Source organism: Anthonomus grandis, chromosome 12 (assembly GCF_022605725.1).
Source record: "Anthonomus grandis grandis chromosome 12, icAntGran1.3, whole genome shotgun sequence".
In the NCBI taxonomy this organism is placed as follows: Eukaryota; Metazoa; Arthropoda; class Insecta; order Coleoptera; family Curculionidae; genus Anthonomus; species Anthonomus grandis.
The window spans coordinates 19,612,519-19,637,368 of record NC_065557.1 but is presented as its reverse complement, the minus strand read 5'-3'; the positions used below and the strand labels follow the sequence as shown (position 1 = coordinate 19,637,368).

The 24,850-nt window shown below is 31.7% G+C and overlaps 1 protein-coding gene and 1 long non-coding RNA gene across 9 annotated transcripts in view; one reads left to right on the top strand and one right to left on the bottom strand.

Moving 5' to 3' along the window:
- Positions 1-21,016, bottom strand: part of LOC126743407 (uncharacterized) — a 527,051-nt gene extending 506,035 nt beyond the window's left edge. For all 6 annotated transcript variants that reach the window (XR_007662858.1, XM_050450485.1, XM_050450488.1 and 3 more), the window contains exon 1: positions 20,400-21,016. Coding sequence is in view for 5 of the 6 variants with exons in the window: in XM_050450485.1 (XP_050306442.1) it covers positions 20,400-20,471 (72 nt within the window). In the remaining variant the exon portion in view is untranslated. The remainder of the gene's footprint in view (positions 1-20,399) is intronic.
- LOC126743419 (uncharacterized) lies at positions 2,873-8,786 on the top strand. 3 transcript variants are annotated; one of them, XR_007662861.1, is made up of 3 exons: positions 3,213-3,397; positions 3,469-3,771; positions 6,083-8,786. It is a non-coding gene; the product is annotated as an uncharacterized LOC126743419 (long non-coding RNA). The 3 variants fall into 3 exon arrangements; XR_007662860.1 differs by lacking the exon at positions 6,083-8,786 and having other exon boundaries at positions 2,873-3,393; positions 3,469-3,846; XR_007662859.1 differs by lacking the exon at positions 6,083-8,786 and having other exon boundaries at positions 2,873-3,397; positions 3,469-3,846.
- Positions 21,017-24,850: the final 3,834 nt, after the last annotated feature.

Here is a 24,850-nt window from a genome sequence, read left to right as displayed (position 1 = left end):
AACAAATATCAATCTGAGCAAAAAATTCTCACAAAAATGAAATTAGATCCGATTGGATAAATGAAAAACCTACCCAGGCACTCAGAGAAACCACCGATATAAATCATCTGCAGTGAAACAGGAGTATTACACGAGCATTTACTCATAGGCACTGAATAAATCCACCAGTGACTTTCAAATGGAAATATACGCAATGTAAAGATGTGCTCAACTAATCCACTACTTGCTGCTGTAGGCGAACTACAGTTAAATGGTCATATTAGCATTGAGCTCATATTTCGTTAGTTATAACTCATATGTCATAGCTCTAGGACCCCTTCTTACTGTATGCGAGCTTGTCGTTGAAAATTATTTATACATCTCGTCGATTATGAAATTTCAGAAGAAGAGTTCATCTCTGAAACCGTCACTAGCTTACAACAATTTCCTTCAAAGGAATTGTCTTCATTTTTTTAGTGTAGGGCGATGGACTTGTTTTGAATACAATATAATTTAGATAAACTTCTATTTAAAATATAATTAAATTCTAAAATGAGAAAGTCATTTCAGTACTAGTGGTTGTTTAGTTTCTAGCCAGTTATTAATCAGATTCATTTTGCTGCATTTATACCCTATTTTTTTTTTAAATAAAAGTGAAGTAGCACGACTTACAATGGTAAACCATCGGACGAGACTTTTCTCTTTTACCGGCTACAAAGTGACTGAACTTGAAACGAATTGTCGGCAAAAAAGCTTTATTACTCCTTTAAAGAGGTTTGAAACGTGTTTTGTAATGGCATCTTGAATTACAGACATACCAATTACAAAACCGCGGACCGGAGTTTTCAATAAACATTATTTATTTTTTCGATTATTTGTGATTGAATGACTCTTTGATATGGATATACGGGATGTTTTTAATTCTACCGCAATATGTAAAGGGGAATCTTAGCAGCGTTAATAAAAATATTTCGTTTTTGTACATTTTTAAATTGTGTTTGAATTTCACCTGGCTTCTCTTCATAAAATAACTTTGTGGCTTTTTTCTTTCGACATATTTTTAATTAATTTAAAGCTTTTATGAGATTATTAGTTTTGTGATCAATAGAAAAGAAAACTAAATAAAAATATATGAATTATGGTTAAATTAGTTATTTATCTTTAGTTTTATATTTTTTATTAGTTTGAATTATACAACCACATAGAATAGTTAGGGCGCTATAACTTAAATGTAATATTTTTTTTATTTTACAAAAGAAACTACTGTCTAAAATTCTATTATTTTATTGTTAAAAATATAAGAAACAGCTCATTCATGATTCATATATTACGATAAAAACGTTAATTTTATTAACTGTTGTAGTCGAGCAGTGGAAAAAAACAGAAACTAAAAAAAGAAATTCCACTAAATTAACGTACAATTGTTATTTAAAGTTGTTAAAAAACACTTTATATTGCCGCTATTTATTACATTGAATAGTTAATGTAATGATAAGGCTAATTGTCAGATTTATACCTAAATATAATGTACATTTTGTGCGGATGTGATACAGGCAATGTAGTTCGCAGGACAGATTTTATTTTTCTACCTTCTATAGTCATATTAAAAGGTATGATGCAGTGATGCAGCGAGTTAAAAATATTGATATGCTATAGACAAATAAAACTGTGTACAGAGACTAATAACCATCTAGTAGTTGGTTTCTCCAAAGTTTCCATCTACTTATGTATAAAAGTCGATTCGCTTAAGGGAACGATTAGGCATTGTGGTCGACACCACTTTATTGGTGCCAAGCTTGCTCAAACCTTTGAAGCTACGAGCATACGATCAGAGTACCAAGTAAGTCCTTTTTAGTATGCAGAACTGGCGCTATGAGATAAACCAGACATATACAATTCATAAAAAGTATTTAATAGATAGAAAACAATAAAAATGTCTTATCGAGATATTACACCTGTTTTATCGAGATATTTGAAACCAATGTAACAAGTTTCTATAGTATTTCAGAGAACCTAAGTTAAGTTTGCAGTTACAATTAAAAATATTAAGGATAAGTAAAAAGTAACACGATTCATTCCCAAATTTATTTGGTTAAAACAATAATCCAATAGAGCAAGGATTAGGAATGCTCCTGAAAGTGACTCTTGAATGACTGTTGATGAGTTCTTGAAATGATTTAAAAACACCTCAGGATAATAACAATCGTTTTGTGAAAAAATTCAAAAAGAGAGCCCATTCAATCAGACAATATATAGATAATATTTGCATCCCTGAACATGACCCATTATTTTCGGACAATGACGTAGTCAAGCCTGTGAATAAATAGTTTCAAGTCCAAGCAACTACTTTTTCAGAATGGAATTAAATAAAGAAATGAAGTAGTATTATAAAAATTATATTGTAAGAGCTCAAAGTTTTATAAAGAAAAAGACAATACATAATTATGGAAATTTGTATGATTTTAGTCACATAAGGGCACATCTACTATACCTAATAACATTCTTTTTGAAAGCTCCATTGATAACTCTGGTATCTCCATTGCCAATCTGTTTGCCGTTCATTTATCATATATTAATAATATGAATAATGTAAGCTGCATTTAAGATTTATTGCCTGATAATGACTATATAAAGGGGTTGGGCAGGTTCTTAAATGAACAAAGTCTTTTTAAACTCTTTTACCACTGCATCTCAGTTTTAATTAATCATTGAAATATGCAAAGTTCCCTAAAAATTGAAAGTTACAAGGTATTTGAAAATGGCAAAAAAACGCATGCTATTTACACTGAATTTAGTAATGCGTTCAATAAAGTAAACCATGTCTGTCTCTTGGTCCTGTCGGTCCTGTAGAAGCTAAGGTCTACGCAACCTAAGCTCTAGATTGTTTGTCCAAACGATATTATTGCTTTGCACAAAAATTCGTTCTGGTGTGAACTTAATGGTATGATGCTTAATATCAATAAGTGCTGGTTTATGAGATTTAGCAGGCAAAGAGGTCAACAGGCTATGTCAAGCTGTTGTCAAGTTCAGATTTAATCTTCTAAAATTGGGTACAGTTTTAAACACCTATCAGACTATTTTATATATTTTTCTTAGCACTCTATGAATACACAGAGAGTTTATGTATATTTGTTTTTAAAGTCCTTAATGGTGTTCCTTCAAAACCATAATTATGATAAAATTTCTCTGGAAACACCACTGGATTTCTGAATACGAAATTAATAACCTCAAAATATAAGAAAATCAAACAAATTCTGTCAAATAATGTGATCGATAAAAATGGTCGATCAAGGAAAAATTATTCGTATTTCACTTGAATCAGTTGGAACACAATTCATGCAAACTGGATAGAAAGTGGCAAACATTAAGTGGTGCAACCGGTTATACAAAACGCAATATTCCTATTTCAAAATTGTTGGTAAAAATCCCAGAACATCGATTTGTTATCAAACGAACCTATTTTTTAAATCACAGAATTTTTTCTTGTAGATATGGACTTCGAACGGGAAGATATGGACATCGAAAATCTTTAGTTTCAACAGAATGATGCCATTATACAGCACGAGAAATATTACAATTACGGCTCACTAAGTTTCCAGATCGCATTATTTACTCCCATTGGTCCCCATTATCTTGTGGCCTAATTTTCTCCATCCTTATTCGATTTGGAGATATTTTAAGACAACAGTCAAGAGGACGCAAAATATATAACATAGAACCAGATTTGTGCTGCATAATAGAAAAATTCTTCAAACTTCAAATTTACGCCATATATGCATCGCGTAAAATTAGGTAAAAGCCTTTACCTAATTTCATGCATAATTGTAATAACTGCCTTCCAAAGGCAAATAAATGTTTTTTTTTCAATTTTTTGTTTCTCTGAAATACGCTTGAAGTAGAAAACTCATTTGAATCACTCTACCTTTATTTAACAAATAAATGCTTTCAACAGGAACTTTCTATAAGAGCTCCATGAGCGGAAAAGCAAAAGATTTATGTGTGTGGATTACCTTAGAAACGATTCTCGTCAATATGATTATGCTTTTAATTAGTTCCAGTGGGTCTGATTAACTTACATTCAAGACAAAGCTTTGCATACCATTAAATTCAGCCTTGTTTGAAAGCATTATCACTAAATTAGGTAAAATAGTTGCATTAACATTTGTACGTATAAAACGTTAACGTTAAAAAAAATCCGTGTCATTCAAAGTCATGTGGAACTTTAAAAGTGGTTCTATTTATTTCATTTCCTGAATTAAAATTTAAAAAATAATAAAACTTTCCCCCAATTAATTTCTAAACATCTTAGCATCCATGATAAACCTTTTTTATTTTTTTTTTCTATCCTGTAAATTTCTTCTCCTATAGTAAATATATGTGACGTTTACTCTGCGCCTTTTATGTTTACATTTAATTCCAAAGTAATAAAATCTGCACTTTGCTGCCTCAGTTCAAAACAAAATCTATAGAATAATAATATTGGTGTTATTTTTACTAAGCGTGTAAATATTTTTGACAAACAAAATATACATAAATATTATATAACTTTTTATTAATTTGCATTAAAATATACGATGTAGTTATCTGATGTATGAAAATTCAGTATATTCTGGTAAATTCGAATTATAGGATGATAAAATTACTTACAAATCCTTAAGTGATACATTTTTAAATAATTAATTCCTTAGCTGTGATAAAATCGATGCAATTAGCATAAAACAATATTACAACAATCTAATTAATACATTTATCCATATGATAGCACTTATGTTGAAACTGACTTAAAAATAGTCCTATGGTTGGAACCTTTGGTGTGATGCTCAAATTACGAGACGTTTTAATCTTTTTCCGAAGATGGTAAGATCGATTGCGAAACACGTGTCGAAAGTAAAAATAAAGAATTTTGGTTAGTGGTAAAACTGTTTTGTAATTTGATTTAAAAATAACAAATTTTTGACCAGTGATAAAATAAACAAATAACAAAGCATTTATTGCAGCTGCCGATTATATATGCATGCCCATAAAATGATTCCAACTCAGGAGTTCCTGAGAGTTTGTGATAAGAGACAAACCAAAACAAAAACTTGCTAGTCCCCACTTGGCCTAGTCTACTTGAAAGCTGCTCTACGGAACTGAAGACTAAATATTTAGAAAATTAGGTTAAGCGTATTTCTATTTATTCTATGTACCATACTTAATTAAAAATCAAAGGAACACACTGAAAATTATATATAAAATTACAGTAATAAGGAATTCCTCAGCAGAAATTATTCGTATTTAGCCCTTAACTGCTTATAAACTGCTTACTGTAACATTTGACAGCATTATATGAAAACTTATTTGAAACGTAGATATTCGGTGGAGAGGCATAGACTACTACATTCCAACTATTTTAGTTCTTTATACGACGGTATAATGTATTTCTATTACGTTTTTAATGAGAAATATGCCCTTTAAAATAAAGTTTTTAAATATTCTTTAAAAGCAAATTACCAATTTTTGTATTTTATCCACCATAACAACTTTAGATTCATCAACAGAAATGGTCAATTATATTTCAAGGCTTCTACTTAATTTTTATTACCAAAAATTATAAGAAAAGACTTTATACGATTTAAAATTAAATTTAAAAAAAATGAAATTTGGATAATAAATTAAGAGTTATAAGATCCTCACTTATAAGAGCTTGAATTTTCACAAACATATCAACATCAAAACAACGGGGTAAGTGAGTGTCATCAGCAAAAGCTTGAATATGATTTGTGCATACCCATTACCAAATAAATATCCGAGTAACTATTTCCAAATTGTTGAATCGGAAGCGAAGGAATAAAGAACCAGCCGGCACGATCCCGTGATCTAACATCATTAGACTATTTCTTATGAGAATTTTTTACTATGTCTAGACTTTTTCTTATGGGAATGTATTTTAATAATAAGTATTGTATAGAAAACTTAAAGCCTTTTGTTTGATGCCTAAAGATATTGCAAAATACAGCAACTCTGAAGCTGGGAAAATTATAAAGACTAGCTTGTCTATAACAGGGCATATGAGTAAGCAATGTTATTTTTTACGTTTTAGTGTTATATGTTTTATTTTTAGGGGTACCGGTATAAAGTGGTCTACCAGGAAATGAGAAAGTACATGAATTTGCTAGAAGAGGATCTGCTAGTGTCTTTATTGGATCAGAGGATATACAGGGTGTACCTTAAAGACGTGCTAATATTTAAAAGGGTGATTCCTGGACCCATTTTAAGAAAAAAAGTTTCTATGAACATATATCCTAAACGTCTTAACTTTTGAAATACAAGGTGTTAAGGTTTTCAAAAAAAAATCAGTTTTTTAATAATAACTTAAACAATAATGTAGATACATAGACATTTTTATGAAATTTGGTACATGTATTCTTTGCATCAAGACGCATTTTTTGATGTGCAAAAAAACTTTTTCTCTGCCAGTGGCGTTCCCATAGGTCTTCTATTAAATATTTTTAGTGAAAAAATTACTACGCCACTACTTTTCTTGAAATAATTTGTTTTTCAAAACAATGAAAAGTTAAATTTTCAAGTTTAAAACTTCGCAATAAAGCACTTAATAGATTCCAAGCCACTAAAAACCCCAATCACTGGGTTTACTATAAAGAACTTCGTAATTTTACAACATCGACCATAAGAGCTGAAAAAAAAGCTTATCTGAATACCACCTTTAAGCAAGGTACCACTAAGCAGAAATGGCAAGAACTTAAAAAAATAAATATAATAAAAAATAGATCAAACCACATTCCAGAACATTTGTCCAACGTTCATGAATTAAATAATTATTTTTCATTGATGAATACCAATAATCAAAACATACATAATGAAACATTATTATCCTATCTAAATAACAAGCTCAATATTACAAATTCATTTTCTTTTATTTCTGTGGCAGATTTATATTAAAAGTAGTTTATAACCTAAAATCAAATGCAATTGGCCAAGATAAATTAAATTTAAATCTTATTTTATTCTGTTGTCCATTTTTAATTCCTCATATTAGACATCTTGTAAACTTTTGCTTGATATCAGGTACATTTCCTGATTCATGGAAGCAAGCCAAACTCAGTCCATTGTGCAAATGTAACAACCCTAAGGAATTTAGCGACCTTCGATCATTCTCTATCCTTCCTTGCTTATCCAAGATTTTAGACAAAGTATTGGAGACTCAGATTGGCAGTTTTGTAAATTCTAATAATATTTTACCCGTTAAATAATCCGGTTTTAGACAGGGGCATAGTTGTGAGACAACTCTTGCTGAGGTCAGTGATTCAATATTTAAATCATTAGATTTGAAAAATGCATCTGTTCTTAATATGCTAAACTTCTGTAAAGCATTTGATACTTTAAACCATGAACTGTTGTTGGCAGTACTACAGTATATTGGATTGTCTGACATGGCATTAGGGCTAATTAAATCATATTTAACACATAGGTTTCAAAGAGTTTGCATCGGTGACTCTCTTTCAAGTAGTGCAAAAATAAAACAGCTGGTGTTCCTCAAGGAAGCATTCTGGGCCCTCTCCGATATTCTATTTACATTTGTAATATCTACAAATGTCTTCAATACTGTGATCACCATATGTATGCTGATGATACCCAATTAATTTACAGCTTCACTGTTCCTGGTACTGAGGAAGCCAATTTAAAAATAGATAGTGATCTTCAGTACTTATACGAAAAATCGACAAATATTCAGCTTAAACTAAATCCAGCCAAATCCGAAGCAATTGTGTTTGCCAGTGACATTCACTCATTAATGATCTACACTTAAAAATAGGAAACGAAAAGATTACTATTAAAGATAGTGCAAAAAACTTCTAATTTATGGTCTAATTATAGATCATAAATTACGATTTAAAGAACACATCACAACAAAACTTAAAATAGCCTATTCAACCTTAAAAATGCTTTATTCACACAGGCATTATTTAAATCAAACAACAAAAAAAAACATTATGCGAATCCTTAGTCTTATCTCACTTTAACTTTTTTGACCCAATTTATGGCCCATGTCGAATTCAAGTTGTTCAAAACTCCTGTCTAAGATTTATTTTTAGTATACGAAGACGCAACAGCATTACTTATAAGCTTAAAGATGTAAAATGGTTAGATATGGCAAGACGTAGAGAGCTACATTCAGTTTTTCACATTTAGAAATTCAATTTGGAAAAAAATGTTTGATTAATATGTAATCTATTTAATTATACAATATGTGACGTAGCACTGCATTTATAGCGTCATCTCTTCTTTTCTCTTCTTTACGCTTCTTTTCTTTCGATCTCACTTACTGTTCTTTCTCTCTTTCTCCTTCTTTATTTTGTAAATATATTCTTATATATATAATTATAAAAAAGTAAATAAATAAAAGTAAATAAACAGTCTACTTCGTGGTTTCAACAGCCCCTACGTAATTGTTAGGATGCTAAAAATTAGGTCATTTAATTCCGCACAATTATATTATTATTATTATTATTATTATTATTATTATTATTATTATTATATATTATTATTATTTGCGTTAAATAAAAGCGTAAACGGCATTTAAATTTATTAATTTTTTTAACTTATTAATTTTTTTTAAAAATCGACGAACAAACATTTTTACACCGCATTAGATTTTCAGGGAATTAAAATTGAAGAAGTCGTTAAAATTTCTACAATATTGTTTAAGTTATTATTAAAAAACTGATTTTTTTTAACTTTAACTAAAGTTAAGACGTTTAGGACATATGTTCATAGGAACTTTTTTTCTTAAAATGGGTCCAGGAATTACCCCCTTAAATATTAGCACGCCTTTAAGGAACACCCTGTATTTTATATGTAATATATATAATATGCATGCCCAAGAAAATTTGAAAATATACTATGTTAATTAGACCCTTATGAATTAATAGGATGTTTGATATTGATTTGTTTTTATAGTGTAAAATTTCCAGATTTAACCTAATTATAGTCTTCCCACAGTCGATCGGGGCCGTTCCTGGAAGGCCTTTTATTCATTTAAAACTATATGATAATACTAGATTTTGCAGTATGTCTGTTGGATGCTGAACATCTTTAATAAATGGATGATTTCATTTAAATAATCCTGTGATGTTTGTGTAATATTCAGTTTTGTTACAAATGAAAATCAATATAAATATACTTAACAGGCAACTCGCCTTCATGATGACACAATGTAAAACATTGCATCTCATTAATCTCCCCACACCTTATTCAACCTGCGGCGATTAAGGTTTAAGCGATTGTTGTTGAAAAACCTACACCTTGGCCCTAAACTTAAAACAATTTAGCTACTAATATTAAGAAATTAACATTTTCATGATAATTTTTTCAATATAACGAAGTTATTGTACTTCCATTAAATAGCTCACGGGTTTCCACCAGTCACGAATAGATCCAATTAAGCTTTAAATTATTTTATGTTCAAGTAGTAAAGTACTTTCAACTAGACTAAATGACGTAATTTAATGGTCGTAGGTAGTTTTTATTTTACTTAAATTGTTCTTAATCATTGTGACCTATATATTAAGGTAAATTTCAATAATTAAATACTGCCAAGCTTTTTTTATCTAAAATTATTGTTTAAAACTGAAAAAAAGTTAAATTTTTATAACTAACTATATTAATTTTGTATATTACTTTCAAAGATAATAATATTACTTAATACAAACATAGTGTTTATATATGTAATAGTTGAATTCCTCTAAATTTATTTTACAAAGTTTATTGTCAGACCTATACAAAGTTTACAGTTACCAAGCGTATTAAATTAATATCGCAATATTCCTCAGGAAGTGTATTACATGCTAAGAATATTAATTATGAAATGTGTGTTGTAACACTTCAACAAAACAACAGTCTATCCTTTGTGTGTTAGAGTTATTAAGAATTCACCTGCAATTAAAATATTAATTTATTTCTACTTGCATTTTTTAGCCCATTGTTCATGAAATATCATGGTTAACTAATAACTATCGGTATCTTTATAATTGCTTGTTTCGAATTGAATTTTTCTAGGTTATTTAGTAAATGAAAGGCTATTCATTTTAGTAAAAAAATAAATGCGTAGCGATTCTTACTCATAATTTTTATGCTCTTAATATTCTATATAATATTAGTTTTTAAAGCCTACAAGGCATTGCAATTGTAATACCATATTTTGGTATATTTTGTAATTTTGAAAAAAAAATCATAACTTAAGAACATTAAAAATCGACTGCAATTTGAAGGCGAGACGATAAAGAAATATAGTAGTAGAAAAGAGTAACTTGTATAAAAGAAACTTTTATAAAGGAAACTTTTATATTATTTAATAATAAATTATTCAGAAGCTTTTAAATATTGGTAAAATACAAGAATGTCACTGATGCATATATGATTGTGCGTAACATTTTTAACAAAACATTTTGTTTATTTTTTTTTAGGATAAGGAGTTCGTGGTTGGGAATAAGTATGGAAATTGTTTATTCTGGGCTTTAAAGTTTAGTATATGTTTTACAGTACAAATTTCATTTTAAATATTAGTTGGTCATGCCAAGAAATCAGTATTCTTTATTATATTTTAAACAAAAAAATTGTGGAATTACTTTACTAAGAATAAGAGAAAAAAGTCATTAATTATAGAGTCTATAAATTTTTTAAAAGTTTGGTCTAATGGCAGCCAAAATAATATAAAAATCTGAGAATCATGGGAACATAGTCATAAAGATTACTTGATCTTAAATGAATGAAAATATTTTAAAAATATCTAATATTGATCCTACTGTTTATTGACCTGGCAGAGATCTTTACGGATGATACTGCTATTGTTAGTTAAGCAAATTTTGGTGAAGACCAGCATGCTTATATTGGTGTAAATATCATCTCTAGATGGTATGACCTAAATGGGTTATTTATCAATACTAAAAAAAAACTTAATCCAATCTGGTCGTTAAGAGTATGTAAACTTTTTTGGCCGATCTATTTATTTTCACCCTTCTTGAGACCATTCGATTGATACAGAATGCTCTGATCCCGCATCAAAAAAGTGTACATGAAAAAATTATGAGGTTATGTAAATGGATTTATCCTTAAAAGATTTTATTAGGGATTTGTTTATTCTTTGTATGTATTGATTTGGAAAAAAAATTGTCTATCGTCCTGGGTAACCTTTTCATCTAGCATTTGAAAAAAACTCCAACAAAAAATTAATTACTCAAAAAAGTATACTAAAAAATTTGCGGCAAAATTTGTTTAGACTGGATACCTTTAATACAATTTGTTAAACCAGTATTCATAAAAGAGCAGAGAAAGAGAATATCCCGAAAATTTACTCAATTCATATTTTAGCATCAGATTTATATGTTAAAAAAAAACAAATGTGAAAATGGCAATGATTTTAACATTCAAGTCTCTCGATTATCTCAAGTTTTAAGCGGTCTTCTCACTAAAAATATTCATAATCTACAAAGGTAGGTCAATGTATCAAAAGCTTTATTGCATCTTAAAAAGCAATATTAGTTAAATAGGCATATTAAATGAGTATTTCTCTACCATTTTTTGAAGAGTATTGGCAGCTTTAATGTTGCTATTTTTTTATATAGCTTTGTAATTTTTTTTATATATTTTTTTATATTATATATAATTTTTTTCTTAATTTTGATATTTATTATTCACTTTATTATTGTAGGGTAGAAAACATCTAATCATTGAAAAATATGATTCTTCATAAACAATTTTTCTCCAAAAATAAATAGATATCCATCTAATTCAAATTTAAATAATGCGTTATTCTAAAAAGTTTCTATACTTTTTTCCATCACTGTCTACAAAAGTCCATATATTTTTACATAATATTATTTCATATTTCAACAATACTCTTAGTTTTATATCTTTTAATTCAAAGCTGTTAGAATGAAAAATGAATACAGAACTAGTTAATAAATAATTATAATATTTATTTATTTAACGGTATCCACCAATTTTACAAAAATAAAATAACACAAAAGATACTAATAATAATACAACTTAAGCTAGATAGTAGTAAGACATAAATCAATCAAAGTTACAAATTAATTTAAAGAAACCTGTTAAAGTAACGAGTCACTAATTAATTAATTAATATAAGAGAACTCCTAAAACTGCTAAAAGAAACGTGCAAATTAAGACTATACCTATCGAAATAACGTTGCATTCTAGTTATAGGATTATGCTGTCCATAAGAACTACTATCAAAATCTACATAGAAGAGTTTTTCAGTCTAGTCAATTTTTGCGCCCGAAAATTCAGCCTATTTAAAAGATAATCACAATCAGTCATGCCAGATATTAATTTAAAAATAAAACACAAGTCTGAATTATTACGCCTTAACTCAAGTGAGTCCAAAGAGAGAACTGACATGACCGACTTGTAATCAGTATGACCATTAGCTAATGGAACCTTAAGTTTAAAAGAACAATTTCTTAAGAATTTATTTTGGACTTTCTCAAGATTTTCTATATGTGATTCATAAAATGGAGACCATACGGGACTAGCATACTCCAAACCAGAACGGCTAACATCTAGTTATAAATCCTAGATTTCTATACGCTTTCTGAACTAACTTTTCAGCATGAGACAAAAATGTCAACTTAGAATCGAAAATTACTCCGAGATCCCTAACTTCCGTTACCCTTTTTAAAATAGTGGAACCTATACTAGAATCAAACAATGTAAGATTGCGAATTCTTCCAAAAGTTATTGAATAACACTTCGGAACATTTAAATCTAAACCATTAAGGTTGCACCATTATGCAATTCATCCTGTAACAATTGACATTGAACATTAGAATCAATAGACAAAAACAATTTCAAATCATCAGCAAATAATAAAAATTCACAATTTCTTACAAATAATCCTATATCATTAACAAAGATTGTAAAAAGCAACGGACCCACATGTGACCCCTGAGGAACGCCAGATGGCACAGAAAAGCTGCTAGATAAGAAGTTATTAAGCCGTATACATTGCGATCTACCCAGTAGATAGTCCCTTAGCCAATAAACAACATTTGATCCAAAACCCAAAGGTTGGAGCTTTGCCAGTATAGAAGCGCATGATTAACTCTGTCGAACACCTTCGAAAAATCTGTATAAACAGCATCAACTTGTGAACTCTTACCAAAAGCATTAAACAAATAATCTTCATAACATATTAAGTTAGTAACAGTGAAACGACCTTTTTGAAAACCATGTTGACTGTTAATAATAGGCTTTTACATTGCCATGACAATTGCTTGGTTACAAGTGCATCCAAAAGTTTAGGCAAGGTTGACTGTATATAAACTCCCCGATAATTACTGACATCACTAGTATTATCAGACTTAAATATCGGCGTAATAGACGAATTCTTCCAAAAAGAAGACAGTTGTTTTGACACCAACTTTAAAGACAGATTGAATAAAGTGCAATTAGGCTTCGACAGAGTACATACACATTCACGAAGTAGCAAGCGGTATGCCATCCGGTCCCGCAGAAGTCTTGCTCTGTAAGCCAAGAATCTCGTCAAAAACCTCTACTAAAGATAACTCTACAAATTTGACATCGAATTGATCCACAAGCCCTGTCATGTAATATTCAGGTATTTGAAATGCTTTATCAGAATATACGTTTGACAAATATTTGGCAAATAAATTAACAGTATCACCACCCTCATCACTAGTTTCATCATTAAAAAACATATATTTAGGAATACTATTTGACTTTTTAACATTGCTTACATGTTTCCAGAATAACCTAGGATTTAACAATAGATTATTCTCGGTACGAGAAATATAATCGCGGTAACACTGACCGCTCAACACACTGCATGACTGCCGAAGCCCAGAGAAAACTAAGTAATCACTTTGCAATTGAGACTCCTTAAACTTCTTATGTAAAACTAAGCTTCTTAACTCTCTTGAAAAGAACAGGAAAGCTACCAGTATTATAGGACTTAATACAAAATAGCCGATTCCTTCATACAAAAGGTCATAAAACTTATTTAGGGAAATATTTATATCAGAAGTGTTGTTAATAAAGGACCAGTTGATAGATGCAAGGAAATTATTTAACGATACAAAATCAGTACTTTTGAAGTCAAAAAACTTTACTGAATATTTCATAGACCCTGACATATATGGTACTGAAAAGACACATTCATACGGAGTGTGTTGAGAGCCAGCGACCGGCAATAAAAAATCATCCGCCAATCTAGAAGACCCATTAATATTAGAAAAACAAAGATCAAGAAATGTGCCTTCCGGATTTGGTAGCGGAAACATTTCTTTACCATCTAAGTAATTAAATACCTGTCCAAGCAGTGAAGCTGGTGCGACATTCGAACACCCATCCAAAAAGGTAACTTTAAGATTTTGATTTTCATTAAACCAAGTGCAGCCAGGTAGGTTAAAGTCTCCTGCAATACTAAATAAGCAATTCGGATGGGCCTCAAAGATCTCCAGTACTGTATCACAGAAAGCACAGTGTTTAATTAATCGCGGTTTTAACTCCTTTCTCACAGCGAGTAAAACACCCCCACCATCCCGCTTGTTAAATACTTCATATGCCGTAAGCTCCAATTCAGATGACAAAATGTCCGGAAACAACCATATTTCAGCCAACGAAATTACATCATAACTGCATGCGGATATTGTTTGCTTCAAATGCTTCAGCTTAGACCTTATACCCCCAGCATTAAAATAATACATTACCAAGGAATCACTTAATCGTTTTTTGGACCTCGTACAATTCTCTTAGAGATTGATGGAACCCCATTGGTAAATTTAACTATCACATCTGAACCTTTTTCCTTTCTTTTTGCCAATTCTCCATAAACTTCTTGGATTTCACCACGCTGTAATTTGGTGAAATTCATTTTAATTACTATATTGCTACCACCAAATTTCTTTTTCTCTCTCAAACATTTTTGTACAATCTCGGTATTATTAAAGCACACTTTTATAGGCCTATTATTGGTTCCACGACGTCCAATTCTATAGACCTATTCTATTCTATTCTATTCTATTCGACATAATATGCCAGAAAAGAAATATCGAAGAATTGAAGAATGTGCAGATTGTTGTAACTGGGGACGAGATTCTATTAAAAAAAATGAAGTATTTGTGATCAATTTTAAACACTAGTTTAAATTTGCATGCGATATTATGAAAAAAGCATCAAAACACTTACATTTACAGTAAGAATTGAAGTAAATCTATTAATGCATTTAAAATTGGTACTTGACAACTTCCTTTTACAATTTTATTTCACGCATTTATTGAATCGACGTATATGGATTTCAAATCCAGTTTCAATAGAAAAAAAAATACATACGCAGATTGGAAAAAAACCTTATAAAATCTACGACCTATGAGCGTTTTGCCTTGTGTTTCAAAGATTATTGAAAAACATGTATATGTAAAATGAATAAAGTAGTTACGCAGAGGCTCACAATATTATTCTATAATGTGAATCAGGTTTTCAGTCAGGATTTAGCACTAGTTAACTTAGTATTCGTTCATATGAGGAATAGGAAGTTGTTCTGGTATGGCTCTTCACAACTTCAGCAAAGATTGATAATGATTTTTTTAAGCTTATTATCGCGATAGTCGATTTTAGACAACAAAGGTGACATGTTTTTAGATCTTCAGCAAAAAAAGTGCGGAGTATTACAGGGCTCGCTGATTTCACCTCTTTTATTATCGCTTTATTTTGCATGACATCTGTAAATCGGTTGAACCTGCTACCCTTCAAAAAAAAACAGATGATTTCCAACTGTATATTCCAACTCCAAAAATCATTATGCCAAAAAGACAATATTAAAGTTACTCAAGTAAATATTTTTTACATTTGAAAAAGATTGATTTCTTTGCAAATAATTATATCTTAAAATTCAATACAGCCACATTTATTTATTTATTTTAGGTAGTATGAATTTAGGAAAAGAGATTGATCGAAACTTTTAAATTAACATCATTAATAACCTCATACCTCTTATTAATTAGTCAAAAAATTTTGGTATTCTATTAGATAGTTTTCTTAGTTTTGACCCAGATATCAAGTTAAAGCTAAAGGCGCCTTAATAAACTTAAAAAATATCTAATCAAAAGTATTTTCTTTGTAAAACTTTAATTCTTTCGCTTTTTGACTATGGCGATGTGCTGTATGGGAATTCATTACTATCGCACGTCGTCATCGTTCTTTTACTTTTGTTACTGCACTATAGGTATGTGGAATAAACTGTGGTTTATAAGACAAATACTAAAAATAATTTAAACATATTAGACTAAAACTTCTGATAGAGCAAGTGATTTGATTGATACAAGGATTGAAAATTCATAAGGGACAATAAAGGTAAAACAGATTCTATTTTCTATCTATTCTATATCTAAGTTTGTGTTTTTTTTTATTTTTTTTTGAATAATAAATGAAGGAAACAAACTAATAAATCTTTCCCCCCACATATATCATAGACAATTATTTCACTATCATCGGATAACAATATTTTCATTAAATAATTTTTTAGTTATTATTATATATCTGATGGCAAATAATATTATTTTGAACTTTGAACATACATATTATATACGGGTACTAGATTAAACATTTTGAAGCTATTTCTTTTGTAAATGAATAAAAAGAATTGTCGCAAGATTTAAAAAAATACCTTTTGTATATGTTTTACAAAACAAATATTGTTTAAAATACTTGTTTGGCATGCCAAAAATGAATCAATCAAGATCTTTATTATATTTTGACTAAAAAATTGTAGAATTACTTTACTAAGAATTAAAGAAAAAATTATTATTAATTATTAAGTCTATAAATTTTTAAAAGTTTGGTAACGAGTGGCAGCCAAAATAATATAAACATTTTAAAATGTGGGAACATAGTTATGAAGATTACTTGATCTCGAACGGATAAAAATATTTTAAGAATATCTGAAATTGATCCTACTATTTATTGACCTGCCAGAGATCTTTAGGGATTATACTGCTATTGTTAGTGAAGCAAATTTTGGTGAAGGCATGCTTATATTTGTGTTAATACCATCTCTAGATAGTATGAGCTAAATGGCTTATTTTTTAATATTAAGAAAAAACTAAATCCAATCTGGTTGTTTAGAGTATGTAAGTTTTTTTGTCGCAAGCTTCAAGAAAAAATATGTTTAAAAATCTTTTACTAATTTAATTTATTTTGTATTAACCAAATGTTGAAAATGCCCACCTCCAACTCCCATACAGAAATAAAGACACGTGCGCGAGTATTTTGAACAGCTTACGCGCATTAATTAGCATTTCAGAGTGCTATTGTCATAATATTTTAGGTCACAAAATAAAATTACAAGTGCATTTTGATGACTTAGTAGTAGCTTTCTCCTAAGTTAAAAAACAATAAACAACTTTTTAAAGATGCGATGTTAAGGGTCCCGAAGGTAGGAAATGCAAGCTTGTTCATTATAATCAGACCCTTATCACTCGCCCCCAAATTCCATTTAAATTTTTAAGGGCAGTCATCACCCCTAGCGTAGGGATTGATGTTATAGGTTTATAAATGACGGATTACATTGTCTCCATAAAATAAAGTCTTTTTACCGTATTTTATGCTTTAATACTGGTTTATTTATAGAATTTGATTTTTTTATTTCTTTTTTATAGTTTCTATTACAAAATATCAAGAACAAGAGACTAATACCATGGCGTAATGCAATTAGCGCAGCGTAGTAACAATACCATTAGCGTAATACAATAAGTAAATTGAAGTGCCAGCACTTTTGATCAAACGCGTACGAACGCATATGTAAAATCAATTTTGGAAAAAAAATCTCATTTAAATAATAGAACTTTTCACGAAAATGCCATAAATATAACAAAATCAACACGCAAAACTCCAAACATCGTCTCTGGACTAAGAAAAAGACTATCAGATGGAGCTAAAGGCCACTTGCTGGCATATTCAGAAAATCCGTAGTGTCATGAATTTTGTTTTTAAGTATTTATCAATATTTTGCCAATATCTTTTTTTGAAGGTATCACTTTTTGCTCCCTTGTTGAGCTTTTGATCCTTTGTTATGTTTATTTAGTTATAAGACAGCAACTGGGAAAGAAGTTATATTTTAAGTTGGTTGATCTGAAAAAGTACATGTTTTTAAAAATGCAGTGTGGTTCTTAAAAAGCACGACCTGAAAAAAAATGTAAACGTGAATTAAGTCAAAATATGGAATTCACGTTTATTAAGTATGCAGATATGCATCTTATGTATGGTCTTGCCTCTTGCAATGCATTGGAAGCCAAAAGGCTGTATGAAGAAATATTTCCTAATCGGACTATTCCAAATCAAAAGACATTTCAATGAATTGAAAATTAACGTCTAAGGTAAACTGGTAGGCGGTTCCACTTATTAAGGTGATATTACTGACTTTCTTTATTGTGATTTTAGGAAGTTTTGGAAAAAAAAGTACATAAAATACTTCAAGAACAACTGTTATACCCATATCATCTCCAAAAAGTGCATAACTACTGAAGATTTTCCTCGTACAATACAATTCGCGAACTAGCTATAATATCAGCAGCGAACTAATCCAAACTTCATTAGCAATATTTTTTACCGATGAAGCAGGGTTTACCAAAAATGGTATTGTGAATTTACATAACTCGCATGTATGAGCTGATGAAAATCCTCATGCTATTGTTTCTCATTAACATTGGTTCCAGTCAATTAATATCTGGGCAGGAATCATTTGGAGACGCAGGATTGAGCCATTTGTATCACCGCCACGATTGAATGAAGAACTTTATTTGAAGTTCCTTCAGAACAATCTTCTGGATTTAATAGAGCATTTACCACTCGCGATTCGCCGAAACATGTATTTTATGCATGATGGAGCCCCACCTTATTTCAGCGTCGCTGTAACATTTTTGCAGACCGCTGGATATGTAGTGGGGGATGCATTGCCTGGCCTCCTAAGCCTCCCGATCTAACGGCATTGGATTTTTATCTATGGGGTCACCTCAAAAGCTTGGTGTATTCAACTTCTGTCGATACTCGTGAGGAACTTTTACAGAGAATCAGGATTCATTGTGATGTGATAAAGAACAATCCAGGGTGACTACAGCATACAATTTGTTGTGGCGACTACAGCAGTCCACGATTCGTCGTACCCGCGAGTGTATCAGACGTCACGGAGCCCAAGTTGAATCTACTTATAAAATTTTAAATAATTGTTTCGAATTATTAATTTCTTTATTTATTACATTCTTTTTTTCAGGTTGTTTTTTTGTTACAAGAAGAACATAGGTTTACATTTTTTTAAACAATTTTGCTAAGGTGCCTGTCTAAGAACCACACTGCATTTTTAAAAACATATTCTTTGTCAGATTAAACAACTTAAAGTGGAACTTCTTTGTTGTTTGAATAATTGTCGCATTGCTGATCATTGCATTATCATGGTCGTTTTTAATTAAAATAAAACAGTGATTCCTTAATCTTTTTTTTCGTACTGAGTAAAGAAAAAAGAAATTTTATAAATTATGAATTGCTACTATTTTTTTTATAAATAGATAATTAAATTTACAAAAGATGCTCAAAACACTTTCGCATGATTAAAAGGATTTAACCATTTAACTAATTTTATATTTATTTATTCGTGCACAAAGTCCTGCAAAGTAATTCCTGCCGTAATTACAAAAACGTAATCAAAATTTCATTTGTGCGATAGTCGATTTAAACCGGGGCTTGTGCAGCCCTGAACTTATTTCCCTTGTTTATGTTTAGCAGTTGCCATGGCAACCGCCAGCGGAACGCCAGGGTGGAAAAACGGTGGCTTTCGTGTAATTACATAGAATTTGGGTCATTTTAGAGCGAGTTTAGTTTAACGTATTAACAAAGATAGAGGGAGAGCGATAGAGTTTTATAAATATTCAAGTCATGAACATTTATTTTAATAAATTTAAATTAAAAAAATAAAATATATACTCATTAGTATTAGATGAATTTAATTTTTCAAAAAAAAATTAACTTTAAAAGATACCATTAGAAAATCAAATAGCTATGTCAAAACTTTATACATTTAATTTACCGTTGGGCGCCAAAATTTATCAGGCGAAAAGTAACTTGCTTCGAATGTTTTTGAAATATTTAAGTATTTACATTTAAAAGCAGTATAATTTATTTTAGATATACCTATTACATAATATATTTAAAATGAATAATATTATATATTAGGAGTGTAAATGAAATAAACATATTTAGTTTAAGTGTAGGTAATAATTTGATTGAATGGTTTTTCCTATAGCACTTGCATACTTTTATAGAAAAATCCTTAGAACCCTTTATGTTTAGGAACAATACAGAGATATAATAAAGGGATAAAGTCAACGAACCTCTTCCTCTCCGTTATTAGTGTTAACCGAATCCATGCTTTGACTAAGGGCAACGCCGAGGGGTGCTTCCATATCCTGCTGCTGCAGTTGTTGTTGAACTACACCCTCGTGCTTGGCCCTCTTAAGGGACGGAGGCGGCGTGGTGGAAGTGGTAGTTGCAGGGACCCGTGAGTCTCCCTGCCTGCCTCTCTTAAGGGCGCTCAAGACCTCCACTTTTAAACTGACGCAACGGCTAAACAAAATCAGCCGGTTTCACACAAGAAGAACATAAAAGTTTACGCGCGGGTTCAAGTATCCGCGGTGTACGCGAAGATCGACTTCTTTTTCGCCTCAAAGGGTTTTTTGTACGTTCGTGAAAACAACGACGGCGAAAAGGTTTGTTGTTGTTGTTGTTGTTATAGGTTAGAGTGGCGGCGCGGCGGAATAGAATATCTTCTATCGAGAGCCGTGCGGAACTCGACTGAGACGGCGTCAATGCCGTCGGCGGCGCGATGGCGGTAGAGGGCAGTGGGGGTGGGGCGCTCAGGTGAGTGAGCGTGAGTGGGTGATATCGGTGTGATATTATGTCGCAGTGGTAAAAACAACGTGCTTGCTGCTGCTGCTGCGGCTGCTGCCGGTGCTTTTCTCAAACTGCGGCGCCTGCCGCCGCCGCCGCGACGCCACCAGGTAATCGCGCGCAACCAGGTGGGGTCCAGGGCCGGCGGCGCCTGGTGACGCTTTTTCAACCCCCTACGCCCCGATCTGGATATCCACGATAAAAGTTCAAATATGTTTTTTTATGATATAAATATAAATAACTATTTAAAGCAGAGCTAGGTTCCCTTTGTACGCCAAAAGTAAATATTATATTTAGTTATATATAGGATGTTCACGTCAAGAGTGATAGGTAATGTGCCACCCTATTTGTATATTTTAAATGCACACCTGCCAAAACAAAAAATATAATGTTTGCGCTTTCGTTTAGACGAGCATTATACTTTCATCGAACAGGAGGGTACATAAAAAATTGAGACAAAAAAAAAGTAAGGGCTTTTACAAATCAAAAAAAGAGTCCAACCTTAGAATTTGTAACGAAATTTATTTTAAAGTTTTTTTTAAATATAAATCATGCGCAACCAGGCCGAATGACGCTTTATCAACGCTTGTTGTCCTAATCTGCATATGCACCATAAAAACTCAAATACGCATTTTGTCAAACAAATTGAATTATTGCTTCAAGAGTAACAGTAACTTAAATTAGCCGACCCCAGTGGCACCGTGGGCAAATGTTCACGATGCGATTGTATCGAAACCTGGCATGGGCATGATTGTTTGTGTTTGTCTTCAAATAAAAAATAAACAAAACTAATCTGGGCGTCATATGAGTAGGAAACGATTCGAGTTCACTGGTGGTGCGGAGCCTACGTTAAATTGTAGGTTTATAAGAAGCAAGTAACTTCAAATATACACGGTATTTATGTTAAAACTTATAATATAACACTCTTAAATGTGGTAGATGTGGCTTCCCTTATCGCCCGGTAAGATACTACCGCATCGGATTTGGGCGAAGTCAGTTCTTCCTACAGGACTCAAGTTTTGTCGCCATATGTCCAGCATCCAGGGTGGGGAAGAAAAAAATAGAAAATTGCATAATGCCGCTCCTGGTTAAAATATTCCTGAATTAAAATAGCCTCCCGTTCAGATCTCTGAATGGAGGCTGACCTAGGGAGTTAATCAGGCGCGAAAGACTTAAAAGTAAATCTACCAAATACATATAAGAGCTCTAAACATGAACATAAACCTCATGCAGCAATATTTAATAACTCCGCAATAGAGACGAAAGTGAACTCTGAGACGACCAAGTTTCACATGTTCTTCAAGGTATAACTTCGGAATTGCTGTCTTCATTAGAAGTGACATATTTTGTCAGTGAGAAAAAGCTCTAAAATTCCTGGGGTTCGATGTTACGGTGTTCAAAATAACAACCGAAAAATCCACAAGTATTTTCGCTTTCTCTCCAGACCATCCAGTGATACACATTACAAAAGACATTTCCCCGACCTTGCTGATAAAATCGACGATCTGCAATCAAACCATCTAAGTGCAGAAACTGTTATTGCGGCAGAAGTTATTGCCTACAATTTCATCTGGTTGACATATTCTAACAGGACTAATGATGAGGGGCGCCAAGAACTTTGCGTTTATTTACGGTCTAACATAGCTTATAGGGGCGCCAACCAGAATCCCTGATAGATAGTTAAACTTTGCCTCATGGATCTGTTTCTCACGAACTGAATCATGAGAGATACAAATCACAAATTAATAACCGCAATATGTAAACTAAAAGTACAAACTCAGGATCCAACCATGCTGCGTGGAGTTTGGCCTTGTAGATCGGAGATATTTAAAACAGGTCCTCTCTTCGTTTTCTTAGAATAATGTCTGTTTCAGGACAAATGATACTTCGGCGTATGCAAGCGAAATTTCAGAGATGATCTTGGCAGGTATTGAGGCTTATATTCAGAAAGCCTTAAAAAGCTATTCAGAAAGCAAACCGTAGGTCTAAAAAGTCAAGAAACTTAAAGAAAAGAACTTCTTAGTTGTCTAAATAGATCAAGATCGTTCTGGTCAGCAATTGTAGTTTCGGTAAGTCAAAAATTTCACAATTAACTAGGGAAAATGGAAAAGGCAGACTTGCTGGATCAGATGTTCGCATTAAACTCTACCATAGACCCATAAGGCAAAGCACCATCGACTTTGCCAAGAAAGGCTTATTTGATGCCAGAATTCTAGTCTTCCGTCAGAGAGATCTTGAAAAACTCTTAAACGCCTAAATATTAACAAGATGAGCAGCCCTGATAAAATACCGCAGATATTAGTAATACCGTTATTTAAACTGTTTTTTTTTTCATACAGAAGAGGTCATTTCCCTGGAGACTGGAAATCTGCGTGAATTCAACCGATGCTCCAAAAAGAAAAAAGATGGTGCCCGTGGGTTACCTCAATCCCGACAATCGCCAAGGTAATGGAGAAACTTGTCAACCAGTAAATTTTGAAATACCTGGAGTATACTAACATCATTATCGACCATAAATATGGTTTTTAAAAACACATGTTTACTGGCGATTTGCTGGCCTATGTCACATATATTTGAACCGAGGTTATCAAGAAATATGGTGTATCTCGTACAATAGCTCTGGATATTTTAAAAGCGTTTAATAGGGTCTGGTCTAAAAACTTTTAACTAAAAACACTTGCTTAGCTTGGAAGCATCCTCGAGAATCGATTAATCCAGGTTTTTGCCTATAAATACTCCTCGCAGAGATTTCAAATTAACGCATGGTGTCGCTCAGAAATGCATCGTGTCCCCGATCATTTTATTGATCAACGACCTTCCCTACAAGACTTTTAATCCAATTTACAGGTTTGCTAATTCTAGTATAATGGTAGCTTCCTTCAAGTCGCTCAACCAGATGAGTTCAGCTGAGACCCAGAGTCATAGGCGTCGCCAACTGATAACTCTTAATGCTGACCTTAACATCATTTTGGAGTGAAGTGAGTGCAATCTGATTGAGCCTTTTTCTACCCGTGTTGACTTTGCCGCTGTCTTCGTCAATTCGTTTATTATGTGTGGAGGTTGAAAGCAATACGTCTTAGCCTAATCATGTAGCGGGAACAGCTAAACCGGCTGCTCAAAAACTTGGGGCTCTCTTTTAAACAAAAACGCTGTGTACCCCGCAATAACTTTTAACTCTTTATAAGTCTCATAATCGTCTATGTCTTGAGTATTGTTCTCACAAATAGAGCTCTTCGCCCAAACTCACTTTGGAGCTGCTCGATACTATCTAGAAGAGACCATGCTATTATGAACTGACCTCTATGATTTCACCTAGAGCTGTGTATAGTTCACACGATCTACTCGACAGGCCGATGCGACTCATAAAATATCAAGTGCATCTGCAGACGCCCAGATAGACGTTACTATACCTCGACTGCGTAGCACTGGCCTTACTCGTGATACTCAAATACCATAGGGTTTGCCCTTTTATGCCAGTATATGCCATTAAAAAAAACTCTATATTTAAAATTAACATCAGCTAACGGCAACTCTTCATCCGTTTTTGTTTTGTTTTTTGACTAAAACTGAAAACTGATTTCGAACTTCATGTTACACTCTTAATTTTTTTTAAAAATTAATTTCTTAATTTTTTCTTACTCTCTTAATTTTTTTTAAATTTTTTTGAAAGAACAGTACACAGGATACTAATAAGTGAGCTGGTTGGTGCAGGTTAGAGCATATTCTTTTTTTTCATATACTTTGTACACAAAAAAATTACTGAAAGATATTTACTTTGGGTTAGATTATTTTTACATGTTCAATCACTAGGAGTATTTCCAGTGATAAAAAGATATAAAAAATTAGCAATATTTACAAATTCAATTAATAATTACATCTTAGAAATATCGATAGA